Below are 24,601 nucleotides of genomic sequence, written 5' to 3'. Positions count from 1 at the left end.
GGTGATGCTGAACCATATGCAAGTCTCCCATAATCAAGACGGGTTGAATCAGGGCTTTGTAGAGCCACAAATGGGTAGAGTGAGCTGCACCTCAGTTAATGATACTGAGGCAGTGAAGTGTACTGTGGTGTCATCAGCACTTTCACTTAAGTTGGCAACGGTGGGGAAGCCACAGCAGCTGGGAATTGAAGACCGGTCCCAAAAAGCAGTGCGTCTCAACTACAAAAAGTAGCTTATTATCTAGATAAGGCTCTGGGTGTGAGGGGGCAGTGCGACAGTGACAAAGCATGACACGAGTCTTGGCAGCTGAAACTAAAAGCCATGGGTGAGAGCCCATGATCACACCTTTTGTATGGCATCCTCTAGGTGACGCTTAGCAGCACTCATACTACAGTGGCAATAATAAAAGCAAAAATCATCGGGATATAGGGAGGGTGATACTGAAGATCCTGCTGCCACTGCTAGACCTTCGATGGCTACCAGAATAAGGGGGACACTCAGTACAGAGCCCTGCGAGAGCCCCCGTGTTCTCTTAGATACGGGGGGGAGCGGGTGCTCAGTGAAGCACCCATTTGACCCCAGAATGTACGGTGTGACAGGAAGTTCTTGACAAAAATCGGCAGTGCATCCCAGAGCCCAACTCTCACAATGTAGTAAGGATATGGTGATGCCATGTCCTGTCATGTCAACGAGGTGCTGACAACGTGCAAAGGCCATCTGGATGGTGGACTCCAGGTGAACCAAATTATCAACAATGAGCAGCCTTTGGGAAAACTACCCTGAGATGCAGCCAAAAGGCCCTGAGATATAAGCAGACAACACAGGCACATGCCCAACATTCGTATGAGCAGCTTACAGAGAACATTGGTAGGGCTGATTGGGTAATAACTGTCCATCTCTAGGGGGTTCTTACCTGGTTGAAGTACTGGAACTATTGCACTTTCTTGCCACTGAAATGGGAGCTCACATTCATTCCAGATCCAATTAAAGAGGGCACATATGTGACACTGACAGTCCACTGACAGAGGTTTCAGCATTTGGTTGTGGATGCAGTCTGGCCCTGGGGTCGTATGAGGGCAAGGTGCTAGGGTACTGGAGAGTTCCCATTCACTGAATGGAGCATTATATGGCTCCAGGTGTCAGGTAGTAAAAGATAAGTGTTTCCATTCCAGCTGCTGTTTTATGAGCTCAACAGCGGAATGGTAGTGCTCAGACGCAGATGCACAAGTGTAATGTTCAGCGAGTGTGTCTGGATCAGTATAAATGGCACCATCTAAGCAAATATTTGGTGCACCTGCAAGGAACTGGAAGCTGTAGGCTCATCTTATCTTTTCCCATATCTGTGGTGGAGAGGTACTTGATTCAATGGTGGAAACATACCACTCCCAGAATTCTTGCTTTCGTCATTTTATGAGGCAGCTGACATTGGCATAGAGCCGTTTAAAGGCAATGAGGTGCTCCAGTGAAGGGTGTTGATTATGGCATTGGAGAGCCTGCCTATGATCTAAATGGCTGCAGCGATCTCTGGGGTCCACGAGGGTATGGCTTGGTTGGCTACCAAAAGAATGGCTGCCACTGTATACGAGAAGCCACATCGATATTGCCTTGCAATAGGGAGCTAAGGACGACTGCATAGGTGAACCCATCCCAGTCAGCATTACCGAGAATCCATCTGGGTTGGCATCCAGGGGAGCAATGCTGAGGGAGGGGCAGGAAGATTGGGATGTGGTCACTACCACACAAGTAATTGTGGATCCTCCAGTGGATATACGGTAAAAGACCAGGATCACAAAACAAGAATCAATGGCCAAATAAGTTCTGTGTGCCACACTGAAGCTTGTGGTGGCAACAGAGTTCAAGACGCAAAGATCAAGCCGTGCCAGTAAAGATCAGATGTTTTTACCATGGCCAGGGATCACTACACCCTTCCACAAAGGGTTATGGGTGCTGAAGTCGCCCAAGACTAGGAAAGGTAGGGGGAGCTGAGAGAGTAATGCAGACAGTACATTCTGGGACATGAAATCATCGTTAGGGAGATAAACATTACAGATGATAAAATCCTGATGTGGCTGTACCCGAACTGCCACAGCCTGGATATCAAGAAGCACAAGGACATGGGGGCCACAAGACAAGGACTGTGAACGTTTCACTGAATTGGTTTCAGGGACAAAGAAAGAATGAGAAGTCCAACGGTCAGCAGACTGCAGTTCCTTCAACCACCAGTTGGCGTCTGGCTCTGGAACAGCACAAACCATGGAAGGAAGAGTCCCAAAGGGCCTCTTCCTAGCTAGAGAAGCTGCAGGAGGATGAGGTGCCTCCAGCAGGGGGGATGGGGACTGGTGTTCCCGGCAGATTGAGAGCCAATGCTCCCAAAGTGGGTGCGATGGAAGCACAAGAAGCCTCCCCCCCCCCAACTGCCTGGGGGGGGGGGGGGGGGGAGGTATCAGTGGTTCTGAGGGCCCACTGTAAGAGGTGCGAAAGAGGAAGGCACTGTCAAGAGAGAAGGTGACAACATTGCAGCTGTAGCGTAAGAGTGTGTCATTTATCTGGTATTACGATGTTCATACTTTTTTCTGGCCTCTTGTTACGTGGTCTCTCCCAGGCTCTAATACTTCTGGATTTTCTTCTCATACTTAAAAGAAGAGCAATCTGGTGAGTAGGGGAGTGGAGCTTGGTGCAGTTTACACAGATGGGGGCAGGGGCACAAGGAACGGTTGTGCGCAGAGGACCTCCACAATCCCTGTAGACATGGGTAGCTGTGCAACGGGAAGACATATGTCTGATCTTTGTACACCTGAAGCATCTCTTTGGAGTAGAACATGGGGCTTCACATCACACCGATAGACCATCACCCTGACCTTCTCAGGCAAATATCACCCTCAAAATCCAAGATGAAGGCCCCAGTAGCAACTCTGTTCTCCCTTGGTCACTGTAATGTCCCCACAGCAAATACCTTCTACCACGCACCAATTAATCATTTTCAATTAAATCATCCACATCCATTCACTTTGGAAAAGTTATCTGATCTGATTTTCTCGTAATATTTGTGGCAACAGCTCGTCGACACCAAAGTATTTTCTAGTGCATTTATTCTTTGAAATAACAGAGATGCATATATGCATTCTCCGTGGTTGTTAGAGTGGTAACTAGGACAGCTTCTGGAGTATCGGTTGAGGGATTGACGTGTTTCTGAGAGATACATATTCTGCTTTTCTTCTCACTAAAGCGAGCCAATTAACATTTGTGCCACTAGTGGTTTGTTTTGAAGAGAAAGAGATTGTAAAAGGAAAATAATTAAGGCGTGGAATCACCGGAGATCTGGACATATAATGGAGATGGATTTAATACACGTAAGGTTTGTGACTTTTTTGTTCTGGAGTGAATGAACGAATGAGATTTTTTTCCGAATCATTTGTTGATCACGTTGGCCCTGTAATTAGTGGGGAAGTTTCAGCTGTGTCGAAGAGAGCCTGCAACCACCGAGTCTGCGTTAAATCGTCCAAAAAGGCTTCGTACACATCTGGAATTCGCAATCTTTCGTAAAAGGAACAAATTGTCCAAACGATTGATTCTCCCGAGTGACTGCAGTGTTTAACAGTAATAATAAATGTAAAGATCTCTTACAGCAAGCCAGCCGCTGATTACCAAGACGAAGGACTCCACCAAAGATTCTATTTGGCTGATTCTTTTTATCACTATATCACGTAATGAAATCTTATATTAAAAACTATACATAGATAAAGGAGAGAAAGAGAGAGAGCGAATGAAAACAGAGATAATATTAATAATTCTCCATTAGTCTAATTTTTCGCCTGTCTTCTCACGGATCAACCAAGAACTGGGAGAGCCTCACTTTACTGTATAGACTTATGTGTGAAGGTGGAGGGATCTTAAAGACAACAGATACACATCTATACAGACAAGACATTACACAGAGATAGCGGCTAGCTGAATTGATCATCTATTCTTAGATTAAAGAGATGGCAACTTATTATACGAACATTACAATGTTAAATCACGATGGATTAAGTGCACACCTTGCTGTTATAAGTTGGCCCGTGACTCATCGTCAGATTGCAGAAGAAGACACCCTGGACCATAGTGAGACTTGTGGGGAGAAACATCACAGGAATCTCACACAGCCTTTTACAAGAGAGCAGCATGTGTGACTGGGGAGGAGATGATGATTTACCAAGAAGGGAACCACTATTCACCTTCAATGGTTTCCACATAAAATAACAGCTTTTTAGCCAAAAGGTGCCCCCACAGGTCCTTGTACATACCCAGTATTGGGTGGAGGATTTTGCCCCTTGTTGTCCAGTCCTGTGCTCCTCTCCAGTGTGGCAAGGGAAGAGAACGTGTTGGGATCATACTCTGTTGCACTCTACAAGGAGTTTCCATTTGAAGAGACTGCTGCGGCCATGTGACCACCAGCAAGAGAAAGTTTAACTTGCATCATTTGTGAACTATCTGCCATGGTGCCACCCACTTCAACTGGGGGCGGGGTGGTCTCCCCACGGGCACCATCCAGCCATGCAACGGATATCTGGCCATTAATTCGTAGCCAGTCCCCGTGCCCCAGTCATAATGGGTACACAGTCCCCATAGTCCATGGCATACATGGAGAATGTGCACTGCAGGCAGCAGTGTGACCCCCTGCATGGTCAGCCAGCTACCATCACACAGGCTCTTGATGACCACCTCCCCCCCCCCCCCCCCTCCCTGCCCCCAACAGGATGGCTACCACACGGTAGGTTTTGGGTGTACTGCAACAACAGGAAGATAGGGTGCCAGGTTGGAAAGGCACAGAGGCAGAGCAAACACCACAGTGGGTGACCTTCCCTGCATGACATGCACTTCTGTAAAATTTGGAAAATCCAATAAAAGGGACCATATAATCATTAATAGAAGGTGAAGACAGTGCCAGGAGTGAAACTAGAAATCAGGATCAAAATTGTGAACCAAGTCCAAACAGGGTCTGCACCAAAAGGACCATTCGATGGAAAGTCAGAGGAGGTAAGAGACAGTCCAAGTATAGGTTTGCAGCACAGGAAGAGGAAGCAATGCTGCACAGGATGGGACCCCATGGTAGCCAAGCAGATACTCACCAAAGAGTGGTGCTCCCCTGGGGGGGAATTATGAAAGGGAGAGGGGGTATTTTGACTGAGGTAAGAATAAATGCTATAATGGTTCAGGGCACCACGTTTATCACTCTCAGAAGTCGCAAAGTGCCATGCGGGTTTAATAAAGTTTTTCTTTACTTTAAGAGCCATGAAAATGTTATATTTTCATAAATGGTAAACAAATTATTTGACAAACTTTTCTGTAAATAAACAAATGCAAATTTCCCATATAATAAATTTAAATAATAAAAAATCCTGTTTCAAAGCTAACAACTTTTCTAAAAATAATAACTTTTTGAACATACTGAAAATGCAATATATAAAAAATATATTGATATTTTATGTTCAATATATATTGCCAGCATCAATATCAGTCAGACAATTTATAAAGAAGATTATGCACTGATAGTTCAGAAGATTTTGGCATCTACATCTACATAATATTCTGCAAGCTGTCACACAGTGCATGGCAGACAATACCTTGTACTACTATTAGCCATTCCTTTCCTTGTTCCACTCCCAAATGTAGTGAGGGAAAACTTTGCCTATACCCTCTGTACGAGGCCTAATTTCTATTATCTTCCCTTTGTGTGTGAAATGTACATTTGCAACTGTATAATCATTCTGCAGTCAGCTGCAAATGCTGGTTCTCCAAATTTTCTCAATAATGCTTCATGAAAAGAATGTCGTCTTTCCTCCAGGGATTCCCATTTGATTTCACAAAGCATCTCTGTAATACTCACATGTTGACCGAACACAGTGGTAGCAAATCTACGAGGGTCACTACAAAAGAAATGCACACTATTTTTTTTTAATCCATCTTTTATTCTACATGTTTGAAAGTTTTACAGTAGGTATATACATCTTTTAGGAACAATATTTTCATTTCTCCACACAATTTCCATCCCTCTCTACTGCCTTACACCATCTTGGAACCAGTGTCTGTATGCCCGCACGGTAAAATTCTGGACCAACCTGTTGGAGCCACTGTTTGGCAGCGTGCACAAGGGAGTCATCATCTTCAAACCTTGTTCCACGAAGAGAGTCTTTCAGTTTCACAAAGAGATGATAGTCACATGGAGCCAGGTCAGTACTGTAAAGCAGGTGTTTCAGTGTTGTCCATCCAAGTTTTGGGATCACTTCCATGGTTTTTTGACTGACATGTGGCCATGCATTGTCATGCAAGAGCAAAACATCCTGCTTTTGCTGATGTGGTCGAATACGACTCAGTCGAGCTTGAATTTCTTCAGTGTCGTCACATATGTATCAGAATTTATGGTGGTTCCACTTGGCATGATGTCCACAAGCAAGAGTCCTTCAGAATCGAAAAATACCGTAGCCATAACTTTGCCAGCAGATGGTGCGGTTTTAAATTTTTTTTTCTTGGCTGAATTTGCATGATGCCACTCCACTGACTGCCTTTTCATCTCTGGTGAAAAATGATGGAGCCATGTTTCATCACCTGTCACAATTCTTCCGAGAAATTCATTTCCACCATTCTCGTACTTTTCCAAAAGTCCGCTGCATACCGTTTTTCTTGTTTCTTTGTGAGCCACTGTCAACATTCTGGGAACCCACCTGGCATAAACCTTTTTTAATGCCAACACTTTCAGGATTTTGCAAACACTTCCTTCCCTTATCCCAACATAGCTTGACAATTCATTCACTGTGATGCGTCTGTTAGCAGTCACCAATTCGTTAACTCTCTGCACATTGTCTAAAGTGTGTGCAGTACGAGGCCTGCCGCTGTGAGGACAATTCTCAATATTGCCGTGCCCGTTTTCATCACGTAACCTGCTCGCCCACCGACTAACTGTACTGCAATCGACAACAGCATCTCCATACACCTTTTTCAACCTCTTGTGGATGTTTCCCACTGTCTCGTTTTCACAGCACAGGAATTCTATGACAGCACATTGCTTCTGACGAACGTCAAGTGTAGCAGCTATCTTGAAGACATGCTGTGACGCACCACTCACAGGAACAGGTTGAACTAAGTTTGAAAACAAGCGGGAAGGATGTATCTACACACTGTAAAACTTTCACACATGCAGAATGAAAACTGTACTTTTACAAAAATAGTGTGCATTTCTTTTGGATGACCCTCATAATAACACATCTCTGAATTGCTTTGCTGCTTTCCTTTAATCTGACCTGGTGAAGATCCCTACCACTTGAGCAGTACTCAAGAAAGGGTTGAACTAGTGTTCTGCATGTGGTCTCCTTTATAGAATAGCTATGCTTTCCTAAAATTCTCTCAATAAACTAAAATCAACCATTCGTTTTCCCTACTACTGACATGTGCTCATTCCATCTCGTGTCGCTTCGCAATGTTACATCTAGCTATTTAGTTAATGTGACTGTGCCAAACACCACACCAGTAATACTGTAGCTGTAGTTTACTTTTCCTACTTATCTGCATTAACTTATATTTTTCTACGTTTAGTGCCATTCATCACACCCAACAGAAATTCTGTCCCAGTCAGCCTGCGTCTTCCTACAGTCACTCAATTACAGTACATTCCTGTACACTACAACATCATTAGCAAATAGACACAGATTGTCTCTCAACCTGTGCATCAGATTATTTATGTATATAGAGAACAGCACTCCTGACAATACCGTTGTCTCTTGATCATTAGCATGGAGGGAATTTGATAACACTTTTGTGTAGAGGAAACGTGGAAGACTTGGAAGAGCATTTGGACCTAGCAAGATCATAGGAGTGAGGACCACAGATTAGGCAGTCCGATTTACAGGTATCATTGCACCTCAAAAGTAAATTCTGATGATTAGGTAGATGGCAAAAGACTGATTATTGGAACAATACAAAAGATTTAGGATGATGTCCATCCCATCTATTACTCCAACCATCAATAATTTTTTAGGCAGATATGGACTGCAGTCTTAGTTGGTTCTACATAATACGACAAATAATCTTGTCATGTTTTTGTGCGCACCGTTCAATTTGGTACAAACCATGACAACCCAACAAATTCGCACTGACAAACGCTTTTGTGGGTAATGAATGAAATATATTTCATACACAAATTTGTATTATATTTAACAAGAATTTCTGCAGCCATAAAGATCAGTGTGCCACAACTTTCACTGCTGTGAAGGACAGCACACCCACAGTGCAGGAGACTCCAACTATCAAACTCAAGGCTTGCCACTACTGAGACTGCCACTACTGAGCTTGATGTGCAATGATGCATATCAACATTTAAGTGGCATAAAATCTAGAGAAATATAAATTTCGTGTCAGAAGGTGTTTAATTGTGCAACAAGACTTAAAAGCTAAGGCTCACCACAAGTTCAGACAGCAAAAAGAAAACTCTGTGTAATAACTCATCTCAATGTTTACGAGGAAACATGCTAACTCACTCAATCGTTTTACAGTTCTGCCAAAAGTTTGGTCTTCGGAGGTAAAATAATTGTTAGTTACTTAAAATAATAATAATAATAATAATAATAATAATAATAATAATGAGAAATGAGATTCTGGACTTGCAATATGATGGACAATCAAAAACATCCACAGTAGATAATGTGTCCAAATGAGGAATACTGTGATGGTTGTAAGGGAGAGGTCTGGTAGAGTGGAGCATGTAGAGAACTCAACAGTCAAGAAAGTGTTTAATGTCCTACTTAAGGCATAGCTGCCACTGATGGATAATTGATTCTCAGGTAAAACGAACACACAGGCAATGAAGAATCTGCACCCAGAAACAACAAGATACATAGGAAGATTAGGCTGGCTTAGCTTATGGCACTGTAAACTGCTGTGACGATAGGCCTGGTGCTGTAATGAAGTTACACCTAGGGAGGGGCTATGACAAATACAGACGTGTCTTTTAGTCCAGCACAGGAAATAAGCTAAGATCAAAAGCCCGAATAAAATAACTTTGTGACTGCCAGGCTGTAATGACAGGACGGCGATGTTCCTGTTGCGTAGCAACCACACATGACAAGAACCTAGATTTACTTATAAAACAGGCAACACAGCATGTGGCACCTGAGAAAGAAATATGATTAGTTAGCAGCTGGCCCCTACCATTTGACTCACTGAAATGTCAATCACAAATTTATTTTAATCAAAGTATACAACAGTTATGATATCTAAGGAACCCGGAGGTATTTCCTACTACAAGGCCTTTCCTCTTTTATTATTTTATAACGAATATATTATACTTACCATTCCCCTGCTTAAGAGAAACAGTACTCTCGTATATGCTGCCGATGATATATGAGCGTAATCCACGCCGACTCCCAAAAGGCTGCTTGCCACCTCATAGTCACGTTCGCTTGCATGAATTTGCTGTAAAACGTAACAGAATATAACAATGCTACTTCAGTAAAGACGTCTCATGTTATCAAACAATCAGAGAGCCCACAATTGATTGTAAAATCCATGAACTTGCTAATAAACTCACTGCTTTATATGACAAAAATTCCCCTGTATGCACAATTAGCTGCTCCACAGCTGACAACAGCATTACACAAATTATGAAAAATAAGAATGCTGCTCACAGACGTTTCATGGGAAATTCAAAACCCGAGCATTATAAAGAATATAGAAAGTTACAAAACAGGGAAAACAATGCACTTGCAATGCTGAAGTCAGTCCTCTGTATACAACAATATGACGCCCATGACCCTGTGGAAGAATTTCCATATCTTGGATGTTGGAAAGGCAAAATCAGAAACTGCTTTTCAGGTCTCAGCCAATGAACTCAATTTTTTTTCTGCACCAATAAACTCCCAGGCAGCACGGAACTATCACCCACAAAAATCTCTTAACTACATAACTAACCACAACACACTCCACCTAAAAACATAACAACAAATACAAGACCAGCAATAATGAGAATTTCTTCTCATGACAATGACAGTATCAACGTAACCGTGAAATAAAACAATATTAAAATAACATTTGTTGGTACAGTATTAATACACTCCTGGAAATGGAAAAAAGAACACATTGACACCGGTGTGTCAGACCCATCATACTTGCTCCGGACACTGCGAGAGGGCTGTACAAGCAATGATCACACGCACGGCACAGCGGACACACCAGGAACCGCGGTGTTGGCCGTCGAATGGCGCTAGCTGCGCAGCATTTGTGCACCGCCGCCATCAGTGTCAGCCAGTTTGCCGTGGCATACGGAGCTCCATCGCAGTCTTTAACACTGGTAGCATGCCGCGACAGCGTGGACGTGAACCGTATGTGCAGTTGACGGACTTTGAGCGAGGGCGTATAGTGGGCATGCGGGAGGCCGGGTGGACGTACCGCCGAATTGCTCAACACGTGGGGCGTGAGGTCTCCACAGTACATCGATGTTGTCGCCAGTGGTCGGCGGAAGGTGCACGTGCCCGTCGACCTGGGACCGGACCGCAGCGACGCACGGATGCACGCCAAGACCGTAGGATCCTACGCAGTGCCGTAGGGGAACGCACCGCCACTTCCCAGCAAATTACGGACACTGTTGCTCCTGGGGTATCGGCGAGGACCATTCGCAACCGTCTCCATGAAGCTGGGCTACGGTCCCGCAAACCGTTAGGCCGTCTTCCGCTCACGCCCCAACATCGTGCAGCCCGCCTCCAGTGGTGTCGCGACAGGCGTGAATGGAGGGACGAATGGAGATGTGTCGTCTTCAGCGATGAGAGTCGCTTCTGCCTTGGTGCCAATGATGGTCGTATGCGTGTTTGGCGCCGTGCAGGTGAGCGCCACAATCAGGACTGCATACGACCGAGGCACACAGGGCCAACACCCGGCATCATGGTGTGGGGAGAGATCTCCTACACTGGCCGTACACCACTGGTGATCGTCGAGGGGACACTGAATAGTGCACGGTACATCCAAACCGTCATCGAACCCATCGTTCTACCATTCCTAGACCGGCAAGGGAACTTGCTGTTCCAAAAGGACAATGCACGTCCGCATGTATCCCGTGCCACCCAACGTGCTCTAGAAGGTGTAAGTCAACTACCCTGGCCAGTAAGATCTCCGGATCTGTCCCCCATTGAGCATGTTTGGGACTGGATGAAGCGTCGTCTCACGCGGTCTGCACGTCCAGCATGAACGCTGGTCCAACTGAGGCGCCAGGTGGAAATGGCATGGCAAGCCGTTCCACAGGACTACATCCAGCATCTCTACAATCGTCTCCATGGGAGAATAGCAGCCTGCATTGCTGCGAAAGGTGGATATACACTGTACTAGTGCCGACATTGTGCATGCTCTGTTGCCTGTGTCTATGTGCCTGTGGTTCTGTCAGTGTGATCATGTGATGTATCTGACCCCAGGAATGTGTCAATAAAGTTTCCCCTTCCTGGGACAATGAATTCACGGTGTTCTTATTTCAATTTCCAGGAGTGTATTTTTCATCAATCAGCCACTGTCCCACACCCCTGAGCCCAAGGCGGAGTTACATTTAATCAATGTAAATAGTTTGTTTGATACTAAAATGTAGACTTCCACGGCCAGAAATATCATGTCCATTATAATTATCCAGGCTTTTATGCCTTGGTCGGTTGATGAATTCTGTGTCAATTCCCAACGTTTCGTCTCCAACTGCGGGAGACATCTTCAAGGGGGTCCGTAGCTCAATGGAAGGTCCAACATACCCACTGGCTCGCTACTGACTGCCGCTAAATTCCGTGTCTGTGCGCTCCCGCGCCGCAGCGTGACGTCATGTGTTTTGAAAACGTCAGTGCAATTGGCCGCTGTCCATCGCCGTCGATCGCCGTTGCCATCACCCAGTAGTGGACGGGTGGTACAAATCTTCTTTACCACCGGCATCCATATACCGTTTAATTTCACGCCCTCCTCCTTTCGATTGAAATTATTAGGGTGTTTAGCGATTTCGATTGCCTCCCTGTAGAGCCTTTCGTAATATCGGCTTGTGGCTGCTAGTACTTGCGTCTCCTCGAAACGGAAAGAATAGGGAGGATTTTGACGAAGCGCAATATTACCATAATTTACAAGCCCACCAGGAAGATACAGGAATACCTTAAGCCTGCCAACGACGCTCGTAAACCATTGGAAAAAACTGGAGTGTATAGGATCCCATGCAGCTGTGGAGATGTTTATGTGGGTACCACTAAAAGAACTGTTTCTAAACATTTGGAAGAGCACAAGGGCAATTGTAGAAGAGGAGAAACAGAATGATCAGCTGTTGCGGAGCATGCTTTCCAGCCAGGGAACCACAATATTCGTTTCGAGGAGACGCAAGTACTAGCGGCCACAAGCGGATATTACGAAAGGCTCTACAGGGAGGCAATCGAAATCGCTAAACACCCTAATAATTTCAATCAAAAGGAGGAGGGCGTGAAATTAAACGGTATATGGATGCCAGTGTTAAAGAAGATGTGTACCACCCGTCCACTACTGGGTGATGGCAACGGCGATCAACGGCGACTGCCAGCGGCCAATTGCACTGACGTTTTCAAAACACGTGACATCACACCACGGCGCAGGAGCGTGCAGACACGGAATTTAGTGGCAGTCAGTAGCAAGCCAGTGGGTGTATTGGACCTTCCCTCGAGCTACGGACCCCCTTGAAGATGTCTCCCGCAGTCGGAGATGAAACATTGGGAATTGACACAGAATTCATCAACCGACCACAGCATAGCAGCCTGGATAATTATAATGGCCATAATAGTTTGTTTGTGCTACATCACAGTTCCTATTTTAGTTGCAGTAGGCAGCAATAAGTAGTAAAAATGATACAAACTCACTCTCTTCCTCAATCGCCCTGTGCACATTGATTGTGTGCACACTACTGCATTGCAACAGATAGAGACAACTCTTGACTTCTTGGTATCAGTCAGAGTGGATTTTTTATTTATTTTCTCTCTCTCTCTCTCTCTCTCTCTCTCTCTCTCTCTCTCTCTCTCTCTCTCTCTCACTGTACGCAGAGTGTATAAGCCTCCCATACAAACCCATCTTTACAAGATTGCTAGGAACAGTTGATGTCCATATTTGCCCATCTCAATAGTAATTTGGCATTCCAGTCTATGCTATTGATTTCAGTTTAAAACAAGTAGTTTCAAAAGTTGTTTCCTTGAAGTCTCAGTGAATGATTCAGTGATTTCTGATCCAGTGGAAATGGCATCACAACAATAATCATAACACAAAGTAATTTCATTGGCTGAGTCTTGTTTCACACTGTTTCCTACCTCTGGCCAAGATTATGTCCCAAGAGTGAAACATGACAGGGGTTCAATGATGGTTTGGACAACCATATCATGGTATTTCATGGGCCCCATGGTTACTGTGCAAGGATTATGTGACTATTTTCACTGATCAGATGCATCTCATTGTACAATATTTGTTCCCCAATGATGATGCTGCATTCCAACATGGCAGGTCCCTGTTCACAGCATGAGGATGAATTGTCAGATCTTCACACACCATCACATCACCAGATCTCAATATTATTAACCATTTGTGCTCTACTTTGCAGACAAAGGTCTGTGATCACTATGCAGTTTCATCACTGTTACCTGAACTTGCCACTATTTTGCAAGAAGAATGTTACACGATTCCCTTGAAAACCATACAGGACCAGTATTCATCCATCCCAAGATGACTGTGGGGATTATAAGACAACCAATTCTCAAGCCATTATTGATTCATGTCCTATTCTGCACAGGAGCTGCATTCAAGTCCTGGCCCATGGTTATCTACAACTTCTGTTGGAGCAAGCATCTCGACGCCTTGTTGTTCTGAACATGCCTTTTGGACTATATTGCTACAAGCATCTTCCTTTCAGTATGGCATTAATCTCTGCAATTATTCAACATTATCTGTGATAACTGATGGCCAATATTCCAAGCTGTTCAAAAAATTACTTGGGTAATTTTATTGTCTTGGAGATATATATATATATATATTTCCCATCACCACATCAAATATCTCAGCCACTCCCTCAGCAAAGATAGCATAATGTCATCACACCACCTTCAACCACAAGAAACACCCTACCAGCCTTTTCTAGGTGTTCCTTTGTGGAGAAAGTTAATTATTAAGGTAAATTTATCTCCAACCTACAAACAAACAAAAAACAACAAACAAAAAAACAACCTACCAGCCTTTTCTAGGTGTTCCTTTGTGGAGAAAGTTAATTATTAACGTAAATTTATCTCCAATGCTTCTCAAATCGCATAACTATTTACGTTAACTGCAGCAAAAAGTAGTTCTTTTTGGGTCAGCTGCAGCATGTGAGCAAACTTCCCAAGTGCTAAAACCACAGCTATAGCCTGTTGCATGCTTGGTACCTTTCATTCATACTGGACTATCCCATAACGGTTGCAGCAGACACGTTGCCGTATAACATTGGTGCTTTTTTCTATCACTACACCAAAGATGGCACCCACTACTCAGTCGCAGTCACCTACAAAGCTTTTGCAGAGACAATACAAGTACTTCCAGTCAGAGACACTAGATATAAAATCTCTGTCAATAAATTTCGGCAGTACCTTTATGGCACTCCTTTCCAAGTAGCCACAGTCCAAAAACCTCTTGTGGTAGTTTTTGTTCCACCAAGCACCTGATTGATGAAATGAAGAGTTCAGAAATCACAGTGTTGGGCCTTATAATAAGGCATCCACCACTACGAGATTCAATATACCAGTACCGTATGATACCGCTCAGAAATGTGGATACACTATATACCTTACCTGTCGATCCGAAGCATCACTTCCATGTTGGGCTGATGCGTCATTCAATAAAGACAAGATCTTGTGGGTCCATGTATCATAACAGCACTGACTGAGCTCCAGTTTTCTACTTACAGCAGCCAACAAAGCCAAGGCTATACTTGTGGACTCTCCCCCATCCCCCTTCTTGTCAACAGTTCTATACAGTGTGAATTGCCTGCATGCAAGTCACTGTCAGTGTCCTCACATCTGTTCTTTATCAATCAACATTGTTACCAAGACTTCAGGGCATTCTCCTCCTCACCGCATAAATGAGTATTGTGTGTGTAGTGGTTCTTACAGTTCTCTGGCTAAAGATCTGCAACTTTTACATCAAGGCCACTGTATGCACCAAGCAAATGGCCTACCATCACATCTTCTGGCCTGCCAGAGACAGAAACATCAAAAACATGGTCCACAACTGCAACCAGCACACTGCATTCAGCATTTCGCACATGACCTGCACCACATCAGCTGAGGAAACACATCAGCCTTCACTTTGCTGGTGCTCTCTCAAATTTCACACACATCATCCCAATTGTAGTGACAACCACAAGTTGAACCAAACCATTATCGATCAAAGATCTTTCAAAAACCATTGTCTCAGACAATAGACAGCAAATTAATCCCAACTAGTCAAGCATTCTGCCAGCTCAATGATATCAAACACTACACTTCAGTCCCATTCCACTGGCAAAGTCATGGAGAGTCCAAACGTGTGGTGCAAATATTTATGAGCCACACACTGAAATCTGTTTCTGCCTTAACAACAAGAGAAGCAATTATCATGTTCTTCAGCACTTATACAGCAACATCAATCAATGGATGCTTCCTGGAAGAAATCTCCCATGTCTGCCAACCACGCACACTTTTACACCTCTTGCACCTAGAGGCTACACCACTCGACAATTGCTGCCACATTCGTTTTGTCCTGGTGACCATGTCTGGGACTGGGAGTAGGGGCACTCTTTGGGTTGCAATCCAGCCATTATTTCCCAAAAAAAGGGTAATTATCTCTGTATGGTGGAGGCACCAAAGGGCAACTGGACTAGCCATTTTAACCAACTTTACTCACATAATGCTTGGGACTTGTGCCCGGCACCACAGGGAACACACACTTGCCTGACAGGCAGACCATTCCTGAGGACATGCTGGAGGCTGCATCGTCTCCATTCTAAGCTATGGAGGCCAATTCTCAGACTACAGCTACAGTCACAACCCAGGAAGCCCAGAAATCAGCCCCTCGAGCATACTGTACTCATCGACCCAATTGTCCATATACTAGCATACAGCAGGGATTGTTGTGAATCTCAAACACATGGACATGACTAAAGCTTCCTTGTAGTCTAACTAACGAATTCAGCCCATATTGTCTTCAACTCTATCAACAATTTGGGGAAGAAGTGTTACACTGCAACTCACAAATATCTAAGGATGGTTGACAGCAGCACACTGTTGTTCTACCACCACGAGACATTATGGGTACTTCTGCCTGGGGCCCGAGATAAACAGCATTGCACTGTCAGAGACCAACAGCTCAGCTCACTCCACAGGTGCCCAATACGACTAGCCACTCAGCTCGCTCCAAAGATTCCAGCAGAACTACATTTATGGATGGATTATCAATAACAACTTGGCTTCTCTACAGGACTGGGACGAGATGGATATTTGGATTCAATGAGCATTTCGTTTGTGGACTCCAAATGTGGACTGGACGCGAATCACCAACCGGTACAGCAATTCTTATCAGTATTTGTTAACAGATGATCAGAGGTGGAACTGTGTAAATAAAAAAATATAAATATCTGGAGCAGTGCACATAATAATCAAATAAACTGCTTCCTTTGACGTCTGTTACAGAAGATGTAACAATTCATCTACATCTATCTGCATGAACATCATACTCCACAAACCACCATATGGCGCATGACGGAAGGCATCTTAAGCCAGTACCAGTCATTTCTTTTTCCACAGAGTGAGGGAAAATACTGGCAACATGCCTCTGTATGAGCCCTCATCTCTCTTACATTTGTGGTCCTCATACAAAATGTATGTTGACACCAGTGGAATTGTTTTGCAGTTGGCTTCAAATGCTGGTTCTCTTAATTTTCTCAATAGCATTCCTTGAAAAGAACTTTGTCTTCCTTCCAGGAATTCCCATTTGAGTACCCAGAGCTTTTCCAAAATACTTGGCTGTTGATCGAATCCACTGGTAACAAATCTAGCAGCCCGCCTCCGAGTTGCTTAAACGTCTTCCTTTAATCCGACCTGGTGGGGATCGCAAACACTCAAGCAGTAGAATAGGTTGCAGTAGTGTTCTATAGTCTTATTGATGAGCTACGCTTTCCTAAAATTCTCCCAACAAACTGAAGTCAACCAATCACTTTCCCCATTACAAACCCTATATGCTGGTTCCATTTCATATCACTTTGCAACATTACACCAATGTATTTAATTGACATGACTGTGTGAAGCAGCACACTATTAATGCTGTATTTTAACATCGTGGGAATGTTTTTCCTACCCATCTCTATAAACTTACATTTTCTACATTTAGAGCTAGCTGCCATTCATCACACCAACCAGAAATTTTGTCCAAGTCATCTTGTATCCCCCCACTGTCACTACTCAATGACGCCTTCCCATGCACCACAGCATCATCAGCAAATAGCTGCAGACTGCTGCTCATCCTGTCCGTCAGACCATTTATGTATATAGGGAATAAGAGTGGTCCTATCATACTTCCCTGGGGAACTCCTGACGATAATATTGTGTTCTGTTACTTAAGAGGTCTTGGAGCCACCCACATATCAGGGAACCTATTCTGTATATTCATAACTTCATTAACAGTCTGCAGGGAGACACCATGTCATATGCTTTAAGGAAATATAGGAATATGGAATCTGCCTGTTGCCCTGCATACACAGTTCGCAGGGTATCATGAAAGAAAAGAACAAGCTAATTTTCGCATGAGTGAAACCTTCTAAAGCAATGTCAATTTGTGGACAGGAGCTTTTCCATTTCAAGGAAACTTTACTTACAACTCTTTCAGCTGTTTCTCTGCATGCGAGAGGCCTGTTACCATGTCCTCCATACAGGAGTCTGCACGATTGTCAAACACGGCATGTTTGTACAATCTTCCTGTGTGAATAATTAGTTACATGCTTTCCTCTTGCTACCCTCTATAGCAACACCAGATGGTCAACAAGTGACTTCGACCTGCTAAGTAATTTCTTCAGGTTCTCAGGGAGATCTTTTGCCATGGTAAGTCGGTGGTACCTGTATGCTTCGCGAAGGAACCTTACAATTTCACCTTGTAGACTAGATGCTCCAAAGCAATGCATTGCAGTTGTTGTTATAACCAGAAACAAATATCCAATATGATGTGCCTTCATACTCTTGACATTGTAAGAATCAGTGCCAAAGAGACATGGAGAAAAGATTCTGGATCAGCTCGTACAATCCAAATTTTGCATAAGACAGAATATTCATGTGTGGCTCAGAAACGTAGATAACCATAATGTCAATGCAACCACACAGAAGTGGTACCTATTGAGAGGCCAGAATAACCACTGATTTCTGAAGAGAGGCAGAAGACTTTTTAGTAGGTGAAGAGCACCAAAATGGATGATCAAGTGATCTGGCCTTGTAACATTAGCCAACATGGCCTTGCTGTGTTCGTACTGTGAATGAATACAAGCAAGGAAGGAACTGCAGCCATTATTTTGGCCAAGGACACGGTGCTCTACTGTATGGCCTAATGATGATGGCATCCTCTGGGTAAAATTAGTGGATGTCAAATAGCCTCCACATTTAGACCTTCAGGTGGGGACAACACAGGAGGATGTTGCCATCAGGGAATACAAAACTAGCATCCTACACGTAGGGGCATGGAATGCTAGCTGCCTTAAGAGTGTTGGTAGGTTCAAAAATTTAAAGAGGGAAAGGGACAGCTTTATAACAATAAGAAATAGGAATAACAATAAGAAATAGGAATAACAATAAGAAATAGGAATAACAATAATAAACAGGAATAACAATAATAAATAGGAATAACAATAAGAAATAGGAATAACAATAAGAAATAGGAATAACAATAAGAAAACAGGAATGTAGTATGCTACTATTAAATGCGTAGTGAACACATTATAGTAGCAAAGACAGGCATGAAGCCAACACCCACCACAGTAGGAGTCAATCAAAGCTTGGGGTACCACCCATCTGCTTTGATCCATGAGGTAACTGTGTTATGCTTTGTGACATCACAGTGATGTGATGTGTTTGAAACAGATTGTGATTGTACAGGGCACACTGGAGTACACAGTGGTGCTCTAGTGTGGGAGGTTTATGTTTCTAAATTGTTTTTGTTAGCATCAGAGTGTCATTGGACTCCCTGAATGCTGTTTGTGAGAATAATATTGGAAGAGTTTGTTGTGGTTTGTTAGTGAATTATTTTGATACTGGCAGTTAGGGGAATCATTGGTGTGCATTGTTGTTTATGGTTAGAGATTTAATTTTTTGTTTCACGATTTGTTAGTTATGGATATGACAATTACATTGACAATTAAGTTCCTGTTTGTTGCAATGTGAGAAAAAGTTATTCGATTTAATAGCTGAGTATGTTAAGTTTGTGGAGAAGGTATGAGATTGATCAAAGTTGCTACATCTTGACTGGTAACCAGTGTATGTGGCGGTGCCGGCACGGCATGACAACGTATGGTGTTCTACGTAGAAGGGTTCCTGGTCTGAGAAGTTTGGACTGGCTGTTTGAGAGATTGTGTTGATGACATTTTTGCCATTAACAGATTTATGTGGCAGCTTATTTTGGTTGGCAAGTATGTCTCCATGGTTTTATTTTCATATCTTAGTATGGTACGTGTGTTTATGTGAATAATTGTGTGTTTCTTATATACCAGCATTGGTGTTCATGCAGTTTTTTAAAGAATTTTTGGGTTCTGTTGTTAGTTGTTTGTGATCATCTTGGATTGTGATTGGTGGGTATCAAGGAGTATGCTTAATCTGCATTGATGAGATTAGGTTTTCGATATTAGTTATATTAGTGAGCTTTAGTTCATGGTATTGGATTTGTTAAGTAGTGTACGGTTTTGTGGTATTGTGGATCTTGTTTGAGCTATATTGGTCAAGTGAAATTTCTGATACGAGGGTTTTTTTTTTTTTTTTTTTTTGGGTGGGGGAGGGGGGTGAGGATTTCATTTGCTTGATTTTCGCATTAAGTATTTGTTGTTTTGGTGCATCTTCATTACTAGGACTACTATATATTTAGTTTGCCGCCCCCCCCCCCCCATCCAAACCCCCACTCCCCATTCTCTTATTGTCCTGTCAGTTTCATGATATTTTCTCAATTACACATTTTTTGCATTACTTGCATATTTTCACGTCCACCATTTGAGCTGAAGAGTCTTACAGCAGTCTCCTGTTTTTCCCACAGTAGTAGTAGTTTATATGCCGACAACCTCCACAGATGAGAAGAGACAATGGAATTATGCTGAAATAAAAGGTATTGTTCAGATAGCAAAGGAAGACGAAAATTTAATTGTGATGGGGGGACTAGAGTATGATGGCAGGGAAAGGAAGGGAAGGAAAAATAGTATGAGAATATGGATAGGGGAAAGAAATGACAGGGGAAGCCATCTTGTAAAATTTTGGACAGGACAAAATTTACTCTTTGCAAAAACTTAACTTGTGTATCTTGAAATAAGATACTTTGAGATACCGATAGATTTAGAGTAGATTATAAATGGTAAGACAAAGATCTTGAAACCAGATTTAAGAACACAAAATATCTTCAGTCGTATGTGAACTCTGAAGATAATTTATTGCTTATAAACTACAATTTAAAACTGAAGAACCTGGGAAAAACCGAAAATAAGATATGGACCCTCAATAAATTGAAGATGTATTAGAAAGTTTCAAATGGAGCATTAGGTAACTAGTGACGAACAGGAGAAAGGAAAACAAAAAGAGGACAAATGGATAGCTTTGAGAGACGAAATAGATAAGGTAGCAGAGGATCAAATACACAAAAACACAACACCCAGTAAAAATGCCTGACCAACATAGGAAAACTGAGTTTCATTGACAAAAGGAGAAAATAAAAATGCAGCAAAGTTGAAAGGGAATAGTAAGTCTAAAAAGTGAGATTGACAAGAAGCACAAAATGGCTAATCACGAATGGCCAGAGGGCACATGCAAGGCTATATAACCATGCATAACTAGGGGAAAGAGAGATATCACCTATAAGAAAATTAATGATGCCTTTGGAGTAAAGAAAAGCAGCAAAATGAATATCAATACCTCAGATGGAAACCCAGTACTATGCAAAGAAGGGAATGCTACAAAGTGCAAGGAATACATGGGAATAACCTTGGAGGAAGTATTACAGAAAGGGAAGAGGGAGAACATTAAGAGGATATGGCAAATATGATATTGCCATTTCCTCAGACCTGCTGATATCCTCTGAAGAGCCAGTCATGGCAAAACTATTCCGCTTGTTATGCAAGATATATGATACATGTAATATACCTTTGGACTTCAAGAAGAATATAACTCATTTTTCAAAGAAGATAGTGCTGACAGGTGCAAATGGTACTAAATTATCAGTTTAATTAGTCATGGTTGCAAAACACTGATACAAATTATTTATAGAATAATTGGAAAAATGGTCGAAGTTGAACTTGGAGAACAAAGTTTGGGTTCTGGAGAAATGTAGGAACACATGAGGGAATAGTAAGCCTATGACCTATCCCAGAAACATATGTTTACAGCTTTTCCAGACTTACAGAAAATTTTTGATAATGTTGACTGGAATAGACTCTTTGAAATTCTGTAGGTAGTAGGTATAAAATAGAGGGAACAAAGGATTGCAGTGTCAGACTGTGGTTACAAGAGTTGAAGGACATAAAAGAAGAAATAAAAGCTCTGAGGTTTACTGACGACATTGTAATTCTGTCAGAGACAGCAAAGAAATAGGAACAGCAGCTTTATGGAATACATAGTGTCTTGAAAAGAGTTTATAAGATGAATATCAACAATTGAGTGACACACAGAATCATGTGACAGAAAACAACTAACACAAGCTTTTCTAGTAAGAGTCACACACACACACACACACACACACACACACACACACACACACACACACACACACACAAGACTGATTCCTGCAGTCAGAAGTGAATCGACTTTGAAAAATTGCTCAGCAATGGAGAACTTGAAAAGCCCACACCGACCCAACTACTTAATCACTTCCGCAAACTGTCAGGCAATGAAATTAATGATATTCTGTAGAATACGTGGCACAGAAAGTATTTACAGTTTGTACTGGTAATCTTGACAGACCCACTCAAAGTTCCAATCAAAGGTCCTGACCTATCTATGCAAGTCACAGCCCTACAAATATGGTACTCCCAATAGATGTCACAATGGTGAAGATCTTCCAGCTGAAACAAGTGTACGCCCACCAGATAGAATATCTGCTGGTAGCAGAAAACTTCAAGATGCAGATCAGCATTCTACCACCCTGCAAAAACAGGAGTACTGCCAGAAACAGGTAGCAACAGTGGGTGATTTCAAACCAAACAGCTGTCAACTGTTCACAACAGAGCACTCTCTCTCACTGATAAAGGTGTTGATGTCTAAGTTTATCCTTCTCATCTTCCACAGTGAAATACTGATGGCTGCAACCTGAATGCTGCCAGTGGATCTTTCACTGAAATCCAGGATTATGTCACCAAATATCTGAAGTTCGATCTTAAACACAAATTCATATGATGATTCATTGTTGTTTTTGTGCTATACCTGATTGTTGGAGCAAAATTTCTTATTGTTTTAAGACCTCCTCTCAGATCTTTGCAATTGACGTCTGACTGACCCTAGTCATCCACCAAAATGATTACTGGTGATTCACCACACAATGGCCTGCTTCACTAGTTCCTCGAAGTCACCTGACCATCACCTACTCCAGCACTGGTAAAATACTCAATGGTATACCACACTGTCACTATGCCAGGACCACCAGTCCATGGACGGTCATGTCTTACATTTCCAGGCAAATCAAGATTACAAAACAGAAGTTCCCTTAATGATCTGTTACCCTTCAGATAGTATCTGGGCCTCACCACTCAATATTGTCTCTCAAAAGAGCTTAATGCTGTCAGAATAATACCTAATTCCTACCTCACACCACATATCCATGACCTCGTTATGCACTTTCGTGGCAAAACTGTTTTCTCCACAATGTTACTCATCTGTGGTTTTTTATCATACACCCTTTGTACCAAATCATTTGCACTCCTTTTGGATTTTACAAATTTATGCAATTCCATTTGAACTATGCAATGCCATACAGACTTTTCAGTACATCACAGATGAAATAATTGGAGACTACAGTTCTGTTACGTCTATATGACCTCCACATAATGTCATCTAATGAGACAGGGCCCCTAGCACATCTACAGCAAATGTTTACTACGCAATAAAAACACGGCTTAGTAACTGTCATGTGCCATGCTCAAGGGTACACAAATACCACGCGAGGCCAACATCACACAGGCACAACCATTCGACTAGTGCCTCTCAGTTCCGAGCATCCACCTCCAGATGACGTCCACAATTCTGGGTCACTTTCTGCATCCACACCATGTCCATCTGCTAGTCATATTAATCTGCCAACAGTGTTCCAGCCAATCTTCCAGTCAGATAGTTCAGTACCTGCACCTAGCTCAGTACAGCTCTTGCAACGAGTTTCATTGAGAAGACAACACATTGACAGAACAATAGCTATTTATGGAGTAAAAGGATAGTCTACAGTGTCTGCAACATTACATCCAGTCATAGTGGAAAGATCATAGACTGTCAAGAGACAGCAACATTATTTAGATTTTATTACAGTAGATATAGTGCATCTACTGTCATGCATCAAACTACCAAAATTAAGTACAATTTTGTTAGAGACTCTTACTAATAAATCTTATTGTTTACTTCTTATTTTATTGCCACATTTCTGTTTTAGTGCTGCCCTGCCAAACAAGTGTAAGTTGATAGTTACAGTATGCAACACGCAAAATCCTGACAAAAGTAGTCTCCAGTTATTTCATCTATGAGGTACTGGAAAGTCTGTATGACATTGCACAGTCCAAGTGGAACTGCATAAATTTGTAAAATCCAAAAGTCAGTTAGGCGGCAGTAGCCTACCGAGACAGACGCAGCAACAGGGAAGTAACCGCTTTTGTGTCATTTATGAGTTCCTAACCAGGAGCGAATTTTATTTATAATATCATGTGTGTGCTTTAATAGTTTAGTTTCTTGAGTTTCTGCATGTAAATTTAATATCTAACAGCCACAGTTCTCACATTTTCATTTGCGTCAGAAAGTAAACCAATTTGGTGAGATATTACAAGTTCCCAATCAGTGGCAAATTATTTAGTTTCACCTGAGTGCTTCGGTACTCAGGTTTTTTAATATCTACATATTACTAGACACATTTCATGCATTTTCGTCAGGGTCTACAGTAGAGTTGTGCAGCACATGCTGATAGTCCGTTTATCTGCATAGTTGATGTTTGTTTGTTTTGGTTTTAGGGCGCAAAACTGCTATGGTCATTAGTGCCCAGTCTGTGACTTAGGAAACGGTAAAAAACGAAAATGGAAAGCAGCAGCAATGGGAACGAAACTCAAAAAATTGGAGAAACTAAAAGCAGAAGGGAAGCTTAAAAATCCACTACATAAAGGGGTTGGTTGTCCCCAAAAAGAGCATCA

General features: G+C 42.6%; 1 protein-coding gene across 2 annotated transcripts in view; it reads right to left on the bottom strand.

The window, feature by feature from the left end:
- LOC126190978 (MAU2 chromatid cohesion factor homolog) overlaps positions 1-24,601 on the bottom strand; it is a 203,301-nt gene that overhangs the window by 152,605 nt on the left and 26,095 nt on the right. For both annotated transcript variants that reach the window (XR_007538303.1, XM_049931647.1), the window contains exon 3: positions 9,322-9,444. Coding sequence is in view for 1 of the 2 variants with exons in the window: in XM_049931647.1 (XP_049787604.1) it covers positions 9,322-9,444 (123 nt within the window). In the remaining variant the exon portion in view is untranslated. The remainder of the gene's footprint in view (positions 1-9,321; positions 9,445-24,601) is intronic.

This window comes from Schistocerca cancellata, chromosome 6 (genome assembly GCF_023864275.1).
Source record: "Schistocerca cancellata isolate TAMUIC-IGC-003103 chromosome 6, iqSchCanc2.1, whole genome shotgun sequence".
In the NCBI taxonomy this organism is placed as follows: domain Eukaryota; kingdom Metazoa; phylum Arthropoda; class Insecta; order Orthoptera; family Acrididae; genus Schistocerca; species Schistocerca cancellata.
The sequence above is the reverse complement of the archived record's forward strand: the minus strand, read 5'-3'. Positions and strand labels throughout refer to the sequence as shown.